The following is a 17,918-nucleotide window of genomic DNA, read 5'->3' as shown; positions in this document are numbered from 1 at the left end:
AAAAGGTATCAGCGCATGCTCTAGGTTAACAGGCCAGAAAGGGAGCTGAAGAAACAGGGCCAGTGAAAGACTTTTAAAAGCATCTTGAGTTTTCCTTTAACAATCAGCCTTGTATTTGGGTGATATCCAGGGCATGCCAGTCAAAGGCAAAAAGACAGGAATGGGATTGGGTAGCTTCTGGGGCACACCCTTCATCAGTATCTGCAAGCAAATCTGCTTCAGTGTCTTGGAGATTCAAATAATGATTCTGATGAGGACAGCAGCTACCATTTGCTGAGGACCTATTTTGTGTCTGCTTTCTCCTAGGATCCTTACAAAGATGAATTCATTTCTTCTCTGTTAGCTACTTTAGACTTGGGCAGAAGCATCCCCGTGTTACAGCTAAGAAAACTGATGCACGAGATGCCCAACGTTACAGAGTTAAGTGACAGAGTCAAGATGTGGCCTCATCTATTCCTAGCAATGTGGCTTTTCCATTAGCCAACAGTAATGGCTCTCAAGCTTTGTCATGCATGAGAAACACCTAAAAGCTTTGTTGAAACAGATTGTTGGGCTCCATCTTCAGAGTTCTGGTTTATTTGGTCTGGGGCAAGTCCCAAGAGTCTACATTTAACAAGTTCCCAGGTGATACTAGTGCTACTGGTATGGGAACCTTGTTTTGAAAACCACTGGATGAGGCAGACCAAATCTGGGTAATCAAGCCATCATTCCATGTAAAGACCCAGCTCAAATGTCACTTCTGCAGAGAGGCTTTTCTTAGCCATTCAATATAAAGTAGATAGATCCTCTAAATCAGGGGTCTGTGTTTCAAATCAGGCCCCCTTCCTGTTTTTGTAAGTAAAGTTTTATTGTCACATGGACATGCCCATTTGTTCACCTATTGTCCATGCCTGCTTTCACATTACAACATCAGAGTTGGGTATTTGCCACTGAGACTGTATAATCCATGAAGCCTATATTTACTATCTAGATCTTTACAGACAAAGCCTGTCAACTCCTTGCTCTAGAGCACATCACCCTTTCTAATTGCTTTGTTAATAGACATCGGTCTCTGAATGTGTCTTGTTATTCAGCTATTAAGTTGTCTGCATCCTTCACTAAACTGTCAGCTCCACAAAGGCAGAAGTACTTGTTTTTCTATTCACAGCTGTCCCCTAGTGCCTAGGAAGGTACTTGGCATATAGTTGGCACTCAATAAATATTTGCTCAATGAATGTCACTATTGAGTGCCCAGGTACATGACGCTGTCTGTACCAATAACATGAGAGCCCCTGGAGGAAGTACAGTAAAGCCAGGGTAAGAGAGTGAGAAGAGATAAGGATAAACAGAGATTGTCGATAGGGAAACAAATCTTTGAAGCAGGGCCATGCTGTTTCCTGCAGTGGTGGGGAAACTGGAGGTGGGGAAAAGATGAATTCCTTAGTCACCAAGGTCAACCTCAGATTAGGAGAAATTTCCCACCCCTAAGTATGAAAGAGCCTGTGTGACTCATGCTGCTCCCCTCCTCCAACTCACATCAAGTCTGCTTTCTTGGATCTGATTCCCTGAGTGGAGCAATGTGCATGCTCTTCACTGTGCATGAGGAAGGGGTGGAGGAGGAAGAGCCCACACGGGCACCGGAGTCAGACAAATGGCTAGTTTAAGTCCTGTCTTTGTCCCTCGCTGACTGTGGCATCTTGGTCAAGTTTCTGATCCTGTAAGCCTCAATGATTTCAATGGAGAAATAGAAGATTTTGTACCAAGGATTAAATGGGATTGTTTATTCATGCAAACCCTGTTTATTAAATGGCTAGTATGTGCCCAGCATTATTTTTGGTATTGAGCACAGAGTGGTGAATAAGACAATGTCCGTCTCTAACAGACTCACATTTTGGAAGGTAGCATGGACATAAATAAATGTAAGTAGAGTACTAGCTATGAATTTAACATATGGAAGATGTTACCTCTGTAGTCAAATGGGGGCTCTCTGTTGCCCTATCTGCACCTGGGGCAGAAACATCAAGGGGATGGATGATTAAGCGCCTCCAATTTTCCAGGGGCAAGCAAGGTAGTAGGACTGTCCCACCTTCACGTCCAGGGATGTCTTGGCAAGCACTGAGCACTGCATGGGCTCCATTCATTTCTCCCCAGTCTTCCAACACTCTCCCCAAATTCTTTGTGCACAAAGTTGGTACTGATTTTATTTCACTTCTGAGTTTCACTCAAATGAATATGTTAACTTCTGTAACAAATGAGACCTCTGCATAGTAGGCTTCTTCAGTAGCAGCTCAAACACTGCCTCCCCAAAGACGCTGGACCTGACCCATCGGGCCAAATTAGCCAATCCCCCCAGCACCCCGCTCCACATCAATGATCTCAGAAGCTGTTTTTTTGTTTTGTTTTGTTTTTATAGGACACATTAAGTGAGAAGCAACTTGTAAAGCACCCAGGAAAATATCTGACACATGTAAGAGTTTTCTAAATATTTACGTCCCTATTCTTAACATCACTATGTTTTTTTAAAAAAAATCACAACCTGAAATTATCTTATGTATTTGTTTTCTAATTACTTGTCTTTACTGTTCACATAACTACAGTGCAGTAGAAACCTTAAGTCTCTTGTTTATTGTTTTGTCCCCAGTGGCCAGAACACTGCCTGACACATAGTAGGTATAAAATAAATATCCTTAAATAGGTGAATGAGTGAACAAAAAAAGCCCAATGGCCATTTCCTTTTCACCCAATTTTCTAGCATGCTCTCTGATTTATTCTTTGGACTCTCATGGGGAAAATCAAGTGGAACGCTGCCAAGAAGCCCATAGTCAAACCATTAGAGACAGGTACTAACAAGGTTCCAACTGGCACAGAGGCCAAATCAAGGAGCCTCTGCTGACCTGTTGATCCCCTAAGAGAGATGTGTAGAATATTCTTTGTGGGAAGACTCCCTTTGCACTCTGAGAAGCCTATAGAAAATTCCCCAAGGACTCATTCCTCCCAGGTCTGAGGACTGTGATGTTGCAGGAGATCTCAGGCACCAAGGAAGGTGGGTGGCAGAGCTCAGTACTTCAGCAGATAGTCCCAAAGCCTCCTTGGGGTATTAGAGAATTCAGAATCAAGAGGCTCCATCTGGGGCCCTGAATAACTTCCTCAGGCTCCATAGAGCCAGAGAACCCCACTGGGACAAACTTGTATCTTTATAACAATCCCACAGCAGAAGGCCTGGGAAACAGAAAGGTTCCCATATTGGCAGAATTCAAAATTACCTTATGAAAACCTTTTGAGAAGGCTGAGAAGGACCCTAGGATTCCTACAAACCCTGTGCTTAATCCACCTTCTCCTTCTCCACATAACCTCCCTCTTTCCCGGAAGCCAAACCTTCCTTCTGCTCCTCTTTGAACTGACTCAGGGCAATAGTAATTAGTTAGTCACATACTATTTCACAAGAAAGATGGGAAGGAAACAACTGACTTATTGAGCAACTTCTATGTGCAGACAGAGGGCCAGGAGCATTATAAGCACTCTCTCATCCGTGGCCAGATCAGCCCTGTGATCTCCAGGTCTAATAGTACTGGCTCCAAAGTCAGGTTGTCTGTGATTATATCTGTCTCTGCTACTCATTAGCTGTGTGATCTTGGGCAAGTTATTTAACTCCTCTGAGCCTTGCTTTATTTACCCTACAGTGAAGACAGGAAGAGTAATTACTAAATAAGGTCGGTTGAGTATTAAATGAGACAATGCATGCAAAGTGTTAAAAAGGATAGTGGGTCCATAGCAAGTGTTCAATGAGAGTTTAATTACTTTTCCATCATCATTGTCATCTTCATCAAGAGGAAACTGAGGGTCCCACTTTATTGTGGTCAGAAAGTGGTGGAGTAGTAGAGAGATTTGCCTGATTCCGGAAGCAAGGCTCTTCCCACTGGACCATGCTGCTTCCTCCTAATGCCATGGCTCCCACTGGGCTCCTGAGATTCGAATTGGGACATAAATGGTGCCTGGGTTTGGATACACAGTGGGCTTTTGCCAGACCCACTGCTCCTCCCTCCCTGCTCCAGACCCAGAGACTTGGAGCTGGTGGAGGTGCCTCAGGTTTGCTAAGTGCAACCCTTGGCAAGATGTCACCCTCTCTGGCCTTTTGCAACCTAAGCAAACTCTGAAGCAGGTGGGATGGTTAGGGGAATCTGCTTAGAATACAAATCTTTAGGAGCAGCCGAGGGAACAGAAATAACTGATATAGAATAACCCTTTATGTCAAAAATAATGCCACAGGCTTTTATCTCTTCAGTGTGATGCGACCTGAACATTTCTGGTTCTACAGAGGACCCCTGTCGTTGGCCTGTCTCTTAACAGATATTTGCTGGGTGCTGGCCATGTGTCAGGCACTGTGCTAGGTGCTGGGAGGATTCCTAAACAACAAAGCATGCAAGATTCCTGCCCTCCTGGGCCTTAAAGGAAAGTAGGGAAGCCAAACATTAAATAAATTATTATACCAATAAGTATCTAATTACAAGTTTTATAAGTGTTAATAACAAAAATTGCAGGGTTTGCTACAAAGCATGTAACTGAGGACTTAATCTTGTATTAGGGGCCAGCCAAAGTAGTTATTTGAGGAGATACATTTAATCTGACACCTGATGGATGAGTAATAGTCACTAAAATAAAAGCCAAATAAAGAATTTTATACACTCCCAAAAGAGATATTTTACAGCTTTATAGGGCTCAAATCCAACTAATTCACCCCTGTCTCTGGGTAGTACTGGATGTTCTATTTTACCACTTATAAGACAATGCTTTGGAAAGCCAAAAACTGGGCAATCAAACTTGGTATCTACTCTTCATCCTTCCTGCGACAGTTTGAAGTGAAAGTTGAGTGTTCTGGATGATGAATCTAATTGCAACTTATTCTCTGCTAAAACATAGTTACGGTCAAGGTAAAACTACTAACCTTTGGAGATATTCATATTTAAGAACCCTCCATGAACACTTGGGAGTATCCAAAACATCAATGAAAAAGACATCCACTCAGGAGAAGCAATCTGATGGCCTCTTCAGAGTTTCATGGAGCAGCAAGGACGAGAACTAATATAAAATCCACATGCATCCAATGAAAGCTATCCACCCACAAGACATACCAGTTATGACCTTCCTGGAGAGTGGTGTAGCATCATGAATCTAAAACCTTAGAGAAGCTTACACATGACCACTACACCTCCAGAAATTATGCTTATGGAGAGGAGCAGGCACATGTACAAAATGCATAAGGTTAGCTGCTGCTGTCTTGTAATACAGAGGAAAGCTGCCAATAAATGCAAGTGGTCAAAACTAAACCCTCAGCTCCATGGTGCTCAATGATGGTATCTTGGCATTTGAGATGGGTCTATTCTCCTTTGCGCAGGGTCATCTGGTACTTTTTGGGATGCTTAGCATCTCAAGGCCCCATGCATAGGCTAGTGGAGTCCCCTAGTTATTTAGACATTAATTGCCCTCTCCCAAACATACATTTCCAAATGCCCTCTAGAGGTAGTGGTACCACTCCAGGTTAGAACCTACCAAGAGAAAACTATCGAACCATTACAAAGGATAATCCAGATCGAAATATACTGATGCAGAAAAATGTTCACAATATATGGCCTAGAAAAGACAGCTCAGGATAAGTGGAGAGCATCATCACATTTTTGTCCAAATCAAAGCAGAAATATACTCCTACACACATAGAAACTTGAATATACAGGCTGATATGGTTTGGCTGTGTCCCCACCCAAATCTCATCTTGAATTTCCATGTGTTGTGGGAGGTACCCAGTGGGAGGTAAATGAATCACTGGGGCAGGTCTTTCCCATGATGGCCTCGTGATAGTAAGTCTCACAAGATCTGATGGTTACTATAAGGGGGAGTTTTCCTGCACAAGCTCTCTTTGCTTGCTGCCGTCCATGTAAGACATGACTTGCTCCTCCTTGCTTTCTGCCATCATTGTGAGACTTCCCCAGCCATGTGGAACTGTAAGTCCAGTTAAATCTCTTTCTTTTGTAAATTGTCCAGTCTTGGGTATGTCTTTATCAGTAGTGTGAAAACAGACTAATACACAGGCAAAAAGGTTGAAACACAATTTTCCTTGGTTGGTGGAATTGTGAGTGATTTTTATTTGCCTTCCTGGATGTCTCACATTTTTTCTTTTCTTTTTCAATGAACAAGTCTTCCTTTTATAAAAGAGGAAAAAGTTATTTTTGGTTTAGAGAACAAAAAGGTGACCTTCCATGGCCAGCTGGTCATGCAGCTCCAATTCTCATTTTGATTTAGTGAAGATAGCAGGATCTGCCTCAGGGATCTGCTAAAGCAGCGTGGGATCCCCACTTTTTCACTCTGCTGAATACTCGACCATATTATAAGGCAGCAACTATTCTAAGCTGGAACTAGAGCATGGTAGGTGCTCAATAAACATTTGCTAAATTGAGTCATCCTTTTTTTGTCTTGACTGGGCCAGAATTCTGCTGAGATGTCCTCCAGTTTTTAACATCACTTTCACCCAGTGGTTCTCCTATTCCCCAGGAACATTGGGTAATGTCTGGAGACATGTTTGGTTACCTCAAATGGGAAGTGCTTTTGGTATCCAGTGGCTAGAGGCCAGGGATGCTGCTAAGCATCCTACACAATGCAGAGGACAGTCACCACAGAAAAGAATTATCCTGTCCAAAATGTCAATAGTGCTGAGGCTGAGAAATCCTCTTCATCATTTGCCCTTCTTATAGCTTGTTAATTATTTTCTAAGTTCTTATTTTAATATTATCTACTGTAAATGTATCATCCTAGCACCTCAAAGAGATAGGGTATACACTATTCACTGTTTGAGTTTGAAATGAAATTGAAGACTTAAGAATGTCTTCAGACCAGGCGTGGTGGCCCATCCTGTAATCTCAGCACTTTGGGAGCATTGCTTGAGGTCAGGAGTTCAAGACCAGCCTGGGCAACACAGTGAGACCCCCTTCTGTACAAAAAATACAAAAATTAGCTGGGTGTGGTAGCATGTGCCTGCAGTCCCAGCTACTTAGGACTGAGGCAAGAGGATTCCCTTGAGCCCAGGAGTTCAAGGTGGCAGTGAGCTATGATTGTACCAGTGCCCTCCAGCCTGGGTGGCAGCAAAACCCTGTCTCTTAAAAAAATAAAAATAAACAAAAAATAAAAAAAGACTTCAGATGATCAACTAGGGGCAGATTCCAGCCCTCTGTTCTGCTACCATTAAACCCCTTATTTGGAGTGAGCAGAGGCAAAGGATCTGAACAACTTCTCTCATCAGTTTTCAGTTCAGTCATTAGAGATCACAAGATAAATGCCTTTCCTTTCTGGCATCATCTGTTATATTCATTATTTTCCCACTATTTTTAAAAGGCTGGGTTTTACAGCTAGTGAATTTTTATGAAATTAAATGCCCGTATTCAAGAAAACTTCCCTAAAAGGGAGGGGACTTTCATTTGCATTATATTCAATTGAAGGCATTTCTCAGGAGAAATAAAATAATAAAGAGTATCACCTGAAGGTATATTACCAACCTACGACCTGTGTGTGAAATGAAAGGTTTCTAACAAAAATGAAAGTACATTACTCTCAACGCTAACTAGTCTTTAATATTTTTGCCTCCAGGACAAAGCATTTTTACACTCACTATAATTTCTCTTGATAGAAAAACAGACTTTCTCAGACAGCTAATATGATATTAAACATCAGAATTTTTATTAGTGAAGGGCATTTAGGAACTCAGTTTTTTCTTATAGCATACTACACAGCTTTCTAAAAAAAAAAAAAAAACCTTTACATTCATAAACAGTGCTATATGTAATAGACTTTAAAAGATCTTCCAATTTAAAAATTTGAAGCCCATTTCTTACATGCAATATGACCCCTTCAAACACCATTAATATAGACGCATATTTTATTAGGTGCTATCGAATTTTTAAAATAACTTGAGAAGATTTCCTCTCTCTGCAGAGCTATTTCCTTTTCTAATCATCTGTGTCATAAAGATTTGAGTAAGTGTAGGAAATAGGGAAAATCATCCAAAGAACAACAGAATTATTAGAGATAGGACTACCCTTTCATTTGACATAAGTCAAACCACTTGTTCAATGGCACTAATGATTTTCTTTCAAAACAAATCGAAGAAATTTCAGATTTATGCTTCCCAAAGACATTCATTTTGGATGAGTCAAGGGACCTCCAAAAATACCATTAGCACTCACTTTTGAAATCATAAATTGAATCAAAACCCTAGCTTCTGCAATTGTCTTTTTTCTAGGGTCAATATGAGTAGAACGTTTTCTCTGAATCTGCATTTCATAGAATGACGTTTAATCATCTTAGAGAAAACTCTATTTAAGCAGGAAACCGACAAAAGCTTAACTTTGGAAAATTCAGAGCTCAATTTAGCAAGAAGCAACATCCTTCAGGTAAACAAAAGAAAGACGGGCTGCTTAAAGCAGAAGTTGTTGGAAATAAGGTTAGCAAGAAACTGAAACAAGCTCACAGGCATATCTAGGTATGAAAACACACTGTTCAAGTACTGGTGATAGAATGGCAATGTCAAACAAAGTTATGCGGTCAGCCACTACCTCTCTGAGTGTCTAAACAAACTCAATCAAACACTCTCATTCTTCTTAAACTAATTATTTAATAATAAAATCTTTACTAAAACAGAAGATATAACCTCAACTCACAAACTGGGAGAAAGCACTCATTTCTTCCTGTTAATAACCCAACAGAGAATTGCCTTCAATTCTCATGGAGATTATTTTCTGGCAGTGTTTCTATTCTAAGACATTTTCTCCCCTGTAGTGAGAATTAGAACAGAGATCACAAAACAGAAGTGCCTGCAGGTTTCAGGAAGGTAACACAAAAGAATAAAAAGGACTTTGTAGAGACTGGGATGATTTGGTATAATCAAGTTTTGTTTTGTCTACAAGGAATGGCCATCACTCAACTCCAACCAATTATATCCTTACAGGAATGAGATTCCAGATCTTCAAAATTTCAAGACATACCTGAAAAAATCTCTAATTCTGAAGTATTAGTAGCTAATTAAATTTTAAAACAATACCTTGCTGGCCAAACAAATCCCACCATGTCCCTGATTTCATCCGCCAATTTGCAACTTCAAAATTAGAAGAAAATGAGCAATGGCTAATCAATAAGTTTATATTAGTATCACTACTCTTAAGTTATGGGTGAATTCTTGGGTTCTCCTTTATTATAAATAATTTTCTCTATCCAGTCTGTCATTGATGGGCATTTAGGTTCATGCCATGTCTTTACTATTATGAATAGTGCTGCAATGAACATACGTGTGCAAGTGTCTTTATAATAGAATCATTTATATTCCTTTGGGTATATAACCAGTAATGGGATTGCTGGGTAAAATGGTATTAATGCTTGTAGGTCTTTGAGGAATTGTCACACTGTCTTCCACAACGGCTGAACTCATTTATGCTCCCACCAACAATGTAAAAGCGTTCCTTTAAGTATCTGTTCATGTCCTTTGCTCACTTTTTAATGGGGTTGTTTGGTTTTTCTTGTAAATTTGTTTAAGTTCCTTATAGAGTCTAGATATTAGACTCATATATGCAATGGGATACTATGCAACCATAAAAAAGTACAAGATCATATCCTTTGGAGGAACATGCATAGAGTTGGAGGCCATTACCCTTAGCAAACTAATGGAGAAACAAAACCAAATACTGCATGTTCTCATGCAGTGGGAGCTAAATGATGAGAACACATGGACACATAGTGGGGAACAACACACACTGGGCCCTATCAGAGAGTGAAGGCTGGGAGGAGGGAGAGGGTCAGGAAAAATAACTAATGCGTACTAGGCTTAATATCTGGGTGATGAAATAATCTGTACAACAAACTCCCATGACACCAGTCTACCTGTGTGACAAACTTGCACATGTACCCATGAACTGAAAATAAAGTTAAAAAAAAAAGCTAAAAAAAAAGAATTTTCCCTAAAAGCATTGTCACACCTAAAGTTTCCAAGTTAAAATTTCAAGGGCTGATGGCCGGGTGTGGTGGCTCACGCCTGTAATCCCAGCACTTTCGGAGGCCAACACGGGCGGATCACGAGGTCAGGAGATCGAGACCGTCCTGGCTAACATGGTGAAACGCCATCTCTACCAAAAATACAAAAAAATTAGCCGGGCGTGGTGGCGGGCACCTATAGTCCCAGCTACTCGGGAGGCTAAGGCAGAAGAACGGCGTGAACCCGGGAGGCAGAGCTTGCAGTGAGCCAAGATCGCGCCACTGCACTCCAGCCTGGGCGACAGAGCGAGACTCTATCTCAAATAAATAAATAAATAAATAAATAAATAAATAAAACAAACAAAATTTCAATGGCTGTTTAAACTTTAAAACGTTTTTGTCGGACATAGAGAAGATGTCCTGAGAAAGAAATTTTATGTGTCAGAGGAAGTCAACAGTGGTCAAACACTTCAGATTCTGGCACTTCAGATTCTCACAGGAAACATCATGAAAATACCCAGCTTATAAAAGAGCTTCTTAAACAACATGGGGCTGGTGGAGGAGAAAATTTTAAGTACCAAGAAATACAAGAGGCTGTATGTCACTGAGAAAAATGTGGTACACCTCTGAGACGTTTCTAGACAATCCTGGTAACAGTTAATAATGACAATACAGAATGAATTAGCAATGGATCACTCCTGGCTCAATTTCATTTCCCTTCCTCATTTTCCATTGGGGCCCCTGGCATCTTCAACATATTTAGCCCTACCACTTCTCTGAATCAGCAAAGTCTACTCTTCCTACAGAACTAGAATGAGGAAGGACCAGCAAGACAAAGTGAAACACCCAAATCACCAGCATGCTCCCATCCAGAATGGTACCTGTTCAGGCTTCAGACCCGGCGGGACCCAGGCATACTCTTCCAAAGCACAGCCTGAGTCATCGTCTGAGGTCGAGTTCCTCTGAAAGTCGAACATGAGTTTGCTGATGGTCTTCTCCATCTCCAGCGGCATCACTGTCACCATGTGCTCCTCCTGGGGACACTTGCAGTGCAGGCAGATCTTCCTGCAGGCAGTAAAGGTAGAAGGTGAGAAAGAAGAGAAAACCTTTTCTTTTTTCAAGAGCCTGCCAGTCACTAGCCCCTGGATCCCAAACCATAAACACATTCCTTGGCAATGGGCATCAGGCAAAGGCATCGCGAGCAGTGTTCCAGAATATGCCTGTCTTTGTAGAGGGCATGGTACATGCATGTGAAAACAGCATGAAAGGTCAGAGGCCACCAGGTAAGCATGCTAAGGGTGTTTACATGTGGACCCCAGCCTTCTCTTCTAAATCAATACCACAAGAGAAATGGTAATGTAGTTTTTATTTTACTAAGTAGACCACTGGATATGGCCCATGACCACAATTTCCTTGACTGCAATAGCAATTAAATATACATAATACATATGTTGACCAGAAATGTTACTTGTAGATTTAACAAATACTGACAACATACTGCTTTTATAAAAGGTTGCTAAGCCCTGGAAAATGGAAAAAATGGTTGAAAAAATGCAGGTAAAATGTTCTTTAAGAAGAAGAGCAAACACACATATTTTTTCTCATGAAACGTATCTGGCCCTAAGATCTCATAGGAAAGACAATTTCACCTCCATTAAAGATCCCTATAGGTTTGGAATTCTAATTAGAAACCCAAATTTTCCCTATGTTGGTGGGGTTTTTTATATACAAGAAGATCATGCATGTGAATTATTTCAAAAGGTAGCAGCCAAAGATAAAAATCTCCCAAACTGAACATTTCTCTTTTAAGGTTACCATCTGTTCTCTTATCCATAGCTACAGAAATGATGAAGCAATAAATATGTTGATGTCAGCAACACAAAAGCATTTCTAGCTTCCACCAATAAAATAAAAAGAGAAAAAAAAAGAATAGAGGAGGAAAATTTTAAGGAAATAAGTTATTCCGTGTTCACTTTTTAAAAATTATTAGTTTCAGTAGCACCTTATAAAGGTGATAAAAGAGCCCAGAATTTTAATCCCCAGATGTGCCTCAACGTTCTGATAACAGCTTTGTGAAGATACAATGTACATACCATAAAACTCACCATTTCAAAGTGTACAATTCATGGACTCTTAATACATTGAGAATTGTGAATCATCACTATCTAATTTTCATCCCCCCACAAAAGAAACCCCAGGAGCATTGGCAGTTATTTCCCATATCCCTCTGCCCCCAGGCTCTGACAACCACTAATCTATTTTCTGTCTCTATGGTTTTGTCTATTTTGGACATTTCATATAAATGCAATCATATAATATGTGGTTCTTTTGAAGCTGGCTTCTTTCACACAGAATGACTTTTCAAGGTTAATCCAAGTTATAGCATGTATCTATCTTTCATTCCCTTTTATTGTTGAATAATATGCCATTGTATAGATATACCACATTTTCATTGATCAGTTGTGGACATTTAGACTATTTTCACCTATGGCTTTTATGAATAATGATGCTCTGATTACTTATGTATAATTTTTTGTGTGGATATTTGTTTGGTTTTGTTTTTTGAGACAGGTTCTCATTGTTTCCCAGGATGGAGTGCAGTGATGCAATCACGGCTCACTGCAGCCTTGACCTCTTGGGCTCAAGCAATCCTCCTGTCTTAGCCTCCCAAGTAGCTGGGACTACACAGGTGCATGCCACCAGGCCTGGCTTTTTTTTTTTTTTTTGAGACAGAGTCTCGCTCTGTCACCCAGGCTGGAGTGCAGTGGCGCCATCTCAGCTCACTGCAACCTCTGGCCTCCCAGGTTCAAGCAATTCTCTTGCCTCGGCCTCCTGAGTAGCTGGGACTACAGGCACGCACCACCATGCCCAGCTAATTTTTGTTTTTTAAGTAGAGACTGGGTTTCACCATGTTGGCCAGGCTGGTCTTGAACTCCTGACCTCATGATCCACCCGCGTCAGCCTCCCAAAGTGCTGGGATTACAGGCATGAGCCACTGCCCTCAGTCGGATACATGTTTTTAATTTTTTTTTTTTTTTTTGAGATGGAGTCTTGCTCTGTCGCCCAGACTGGAGTGCAGTGGCGCGATCTCGGCTCACTGCAAGCTCCACCTCCTGGGTTCATGCCATTCTCATGCCTCAGCCTCCCGAGTAGCTGGGACTACAGGTGCCTGCCACCACGCCTAGCTAATTTTTTGTATTTTTAGTAGAGACAGGTTTCACCGTATTAGCCAGGATGGTCTCCATCTCCTGACCTCGTGATCCGCCCGCCTCAGCCTCCCAAAGTGCTAGGATTACAGGCATGAGCCACCACGCCTGGCCAAAGTTTTTAATTCTTTTGGGTATATTCCTAGAAATGAAATTGTTAGGTCATGTGGCAAGTTTAGATTTAACATTTTGAGGAACTCCCAAATTGTTTTCCAAAATATCTGCACCTTTGTACATTCCCACCATTGATGAATGAGTGTTTCATTTTCTCCACATTCTTGTCACATTTGTTATTGTCTGTCTTCTTTTATTGTAGCTACTATAGTGGGTATAAAGCAGTATTTAATTGTGGTTTCGATTTGCATTTCCCTAATGGCTAATGATGTTGAATATCTTTTTATGTGCTTATTATGTATCTTCTTAGAATAGAGACATGTCTATACAAATCCTTAGTCCATTTTTTTCCATTGGGTTGTGTTCTAATTGTTGAGTTATAAGTGTTCTTCACATATTTTCTGGATACAAGTCCTTTATCAGATATATGATAGGAACATTTTTTCTTCCATTTTGTGGACTGTCTTCACTTTCTTGATGACATCTGTTGAGCACAAAAGTTTTTAATTTCGATGAAGTCTAATTTTTTTGTTGTTGTTGCTTTTGTTTTTTTTAATCATTTCTAAGAAGCCATTGCGTAACTCATGGTCATAAAGATGTATTCTTACATTTTAATTGAAGAGATGTATGGTTTTGGCTCTTACATTTAGGTCTATGGTCCATTTTGAGTTAATTTTTGTATATGGCACTAAGTAGGAGTCCACCTTCATTCTCATGTGGCTATCCAGTTCTTTCAGCACTATTTATTGAAAAGAATAATCTTTCCCCATTGAATTGCTTGGTACCCTTGTCAAAAAATCAACTGACCATAGCTGTAAGAGTTTATTCTGGACACTCAGTTCTATTCCAGTGGTCTGTATGTCCATCCTTGTGCCAGTACCACATTGTCTTGATGACTGCAGTTCTGCGCATAAGTTTTAAAATCATGAAGTATATATGAGTCATGCAATTTTTGTTCTTCTCTTAAAAAACTGTTTTGGCTCTTCTTCAACCCTTGCATTTGCATTCATAAAATATGAATTTTAGGATTAGTTTGTCAATTTGTGCAAAAAAAAAAAAAGCCAGCTAGAGTTTTGACAGAGATACACTGACTTTGTAGATCAATTTATTAATTTGAAGAGTATTGTCATTTTAATGATACTAAGTCTGCCAATCCATGAACACAGGCTACCTTCCCATTTATTTCAATCTAATTTCTTTCAATGATATTTTGTGGTTTTTAGGCACAAGGCTTGCACTTCTTTTAAGTTTATTTTTAAGTATTTTATTCTTTTTGATGCTACTGTAATTAGAATTGTTCTCAATTTCACTTTCAGATAGTTATTGTATAGAAACATAAATGATTTTTATATTGATGTTAAATCATACAATCTTGCTAAAATCATTTATTAGTTGTATTAGTTTAGGTACGTGTGTGTGTGTGTGTGTGTGTGTGTATTCTTTAGAATTTTCTATCTTATATAAGACCATATCATGTGCAAATAGAGAGTTTTACTTTTTCCTTTTCAATCTGATGTCTTTTATTTCTTTATCATATCTTATTGCCCTGGTTAGAACCTCCAGTACAATATTCAACAGAAGTAGCAAGGGTGGACATCTTTGTCGTGTTCTTGATCTTAAGGGAAAGCACCAGTCTTTCAGCACTAAGCATTACGTTAGCCATGAGTTATTTGTAGATGCTCTTTATCGGGTAGAGGAAGTTCTCTTCTATGCTAGTTTCTTGTTTTTACCACAAAAGGGTGTTGGAGTTTGTCAAATGCATTTTCTGCATCTATCAAGATGATTAGTTATTTTACGTCTTTATTCTATTAATGTGTTGTGCCTAAATTTCGACATAAAAATGTACTTGAAGAAACAAAATCAGCTTAGTCTAACCAAACTGATTTTGGCTTGTCAGATTCCCCCACTTTCTGCTTCTCATCAGATCAGAAATATACACAGATGGAATGCACACCTTGGATCTGGTTTGCATCTCCAAACTCAAAGAAGTTCCATCCAAACCCTGGTTGTTGCTTTTAAAAATAGTCAGAGCTCATTTGAACAGTAACCCTTTAATTAATCAGCTACTGTACAATGGTCAGGTCTGTTGGGAAGCAGTTTATTTCTCCAAGAAATTTTTATGCCAGTTTATGACTTAAGGAAAAACAAGTTTCAGTGTGTTTAAGTAAGTTGACTAAGCTCTTTGGTGACTAATGCTTTTTACTAGAAAGTCATACTTGAACATCAAAATGTAGAAAACTTTTACCAAATTCCGTCCCAAAATATCCACCAATTAAACTTATTTATTCACGTACTAATTATGCAGGGAAGAGCACACTAATGCCGGATGGACATGATTTAATGAACTGAGGCTCCAGGAGAAGGAATAAAGATAAAAAGAAAACAAAGGAGGAGTGCAGAATCAGATCCAGAATGAGCATCAACAAGTAGAAGGATAAACAGAAAAGAGAAGATGGGGAGGGCTGAGGCCCTATGTGGTCATTCAACAAATAACTCGAGGTGGATGGATCACTTGAGGCCAGGAGTTCGAGACCAGCCTGGCCAAATGGTGAAACCATGTCTCCACTAAAAATACAAAAAAAAAAAAAAAAAAATCAGCTGGGCATGGTGGCGGGCACCTGTAGTCCCAGCGACTCAGGAGGTGGAGGCACGAGAATCGCCTGAACCCAGGAGGTGGAGGTTGCAGTGAGCCCAGATCGCATCACTGCACTCCAGCCTGGGTGACAGAGCGAGATGCTATCTCAACACACACACACACACACACACTTTAAAACAAAAACAAAACAACAACAACAACAAAAACCCAAATAACTATCAAGCACTTACCATGTACCAAGGCCTGCTCTAGGTACTTGGGTACCCAACCAAGACAAAGATCCCTGCCCTCTTGGCCTACGTTCTCAGAGGGGAGAAACATACAATACATATAACAAGCCATTCAATCACAAAGTATATTAAAGGCAGCAAGTGCTACTGAAAACCAGAAAGAAGCAGGATATGGGAGGTCAGGATGGGGAGGGGACATACACCGAGCCATATGCCCGGCATTTGAGTTGCTTTATACCTTACATACATGATCCCAGATTCTTCTGTCAGTCCTCCAGGAAAGGAAATATTATCTCCACTTCCCACAGAAGAAAACAAAGGCCCAGAGTGGTTAAGTGGCTTGTAAGTAGTTAAGCAACTGAACTATTCACAGCAGTTGATCAACCCTAAATAGTGAGCAGAACATGGACTCAAAGTAGGCTCTAACTGACCACTGAACCAAAAAGTTACTTATAGAAAATCATCTGATTCCAACCACAGAATACACTTTTACTTCTGAACAACAACAACAACAACAAAAAACCTCACACACACACACAAAAGCAAAACCAAGGAGGGGGGAAGAAAAGGAAAAAAACCCCAAAACCCTAAATAGTAACTCAAAGCCACAAGGACCTATCTGTCTTCCATGCTAGCTGCCTGCCTTCCACTTCTAATTTATAATTAACTGGCACTCCCGTGGCAAGACATTTTTCTTTGTAAAGAATTTTCAACCTTTGAGTGATTCCATGACAACCTTTGGTAATGGCTAATTTAATAACCTCCATCTATAAATTGGGAACCCAAGGCCCACACTCTCAGAAGGGGGCAGAGGGTCAGAAGTAATGCTAAGAGGATTTCTCTTCATTCCTGCATCTCTCCCCCTTTGGCAAAATGCACACAGCAACACCCAACAGCTCTCTTTCAACACACTGATTAAAGCTTTTAACCTGAATGAAACATATTCAGAAGTGTGTGGGGAAATATATGATTTGGCTTTTTTTTTAAATAGACATTTATGAAAATAGAACCTGCTAGTAAAGCAGGATTTCGTTAAAAAAAAACATACAAAGGGTGCATTGGTTTCATTCTGTCAGAGCTGACATTCTACCTGCACATAATTGGGTTTGTGAATGACAGGTTTCTGAGGAATAAGCCATGATTCAGAGAGGGGAGATTCTGCATTCTCCTCTACCCCAAAACAACCTCTGCAAATCCTCTACCCCAAAGTTGCAGCATTAAATCATGGCTTCCATATCTCAGAAGCCATAATCGGCCCTTTCATGGTATACACAGTATTGTCAGGTGGAGGCCCTCTCTTTAACTATCTCCAAGTAGCTTGGTCATCTGCACCAGTGACTGTTATCATTTGGAAAATGACTAACAATCTATACCAATTAACTTGCCTGCCGTTACATGAAAGGATTCATCATGAGTAGACTGGGGACAGGGTTGGTGGCGGGAATACTTATCCTTGAGATTTTGACAGGTTATTTACAACACTGAACCCTGAACCACAAGGTCTTGTTTTATGTGAGAAGTGATAGGATGAAGGCAAAAAAGGGATCTTCCTTTAGAACATGATTTTTGAGAAGTTCAAGTAGCAAATAGTAGAAAATGAGATTCGAATGGGATTGCAAACATCATGAAGCCTGTGTTTTACTTTTCTGTTTCTTTTATTCCCCCCATCTTTCTTAATAAGAGGAAAATATATTTTGTAAAAGCACTCACAAGTGGCAACTCAAAATAGAAAACAGGGCTGCCCAAGTTGATGTGGAGAAGAAGACTATGAGCCCAACTTCTCCCAAG

The 17,918-nt window shown here is 40.2% G+C and overlaps 1 protein-coding gene across 5 annotated transcripts in view; it reads right to left on the bottom strand.

Annotated features, from left to right (window-relative positions):
• PRICKLE2 (prickle planar cell polarity protein 2) overlaps positions 1-17,918 on the bottom strand; it is a 351,710-nt gene that overhangs the window by 94,307 nt on the left and 239,485 nt on the right. For all 5 annotated transcript variants that reach the window (XM_054551911.2, XM_054551913.2, XM_054551914.2 and 2 more), the window contains one exon: positions 10,866-11,049. In XM_054551911.2, coding sequence (XP_054407886.1) covers positions 10,866-11,049 — 184 coding nt within the window. The remainder of the gene's footprint in view (positions 1-10,865; positions 11,050-17,918) is intronic.

This window comes from Pongo abelii, chromosome 2 (assembly GCF_028885655.2).
Source record: "Pongo abelii isolate AG06213 chromosome 2, NHGRI_mPonAbe1-v2.0_pri, whole genome shotgun sequence".
NCBI lineage: Eukaryota > Metazoa > Chordata > Mammalia > Primates > Hominidae > Pongo > Pongo abelii.
The sequence above is the reverse complement of the archived record's forward strand: the minus strand, read 5'-3'. Positions and strand labels throughout refer to the sequence as shown.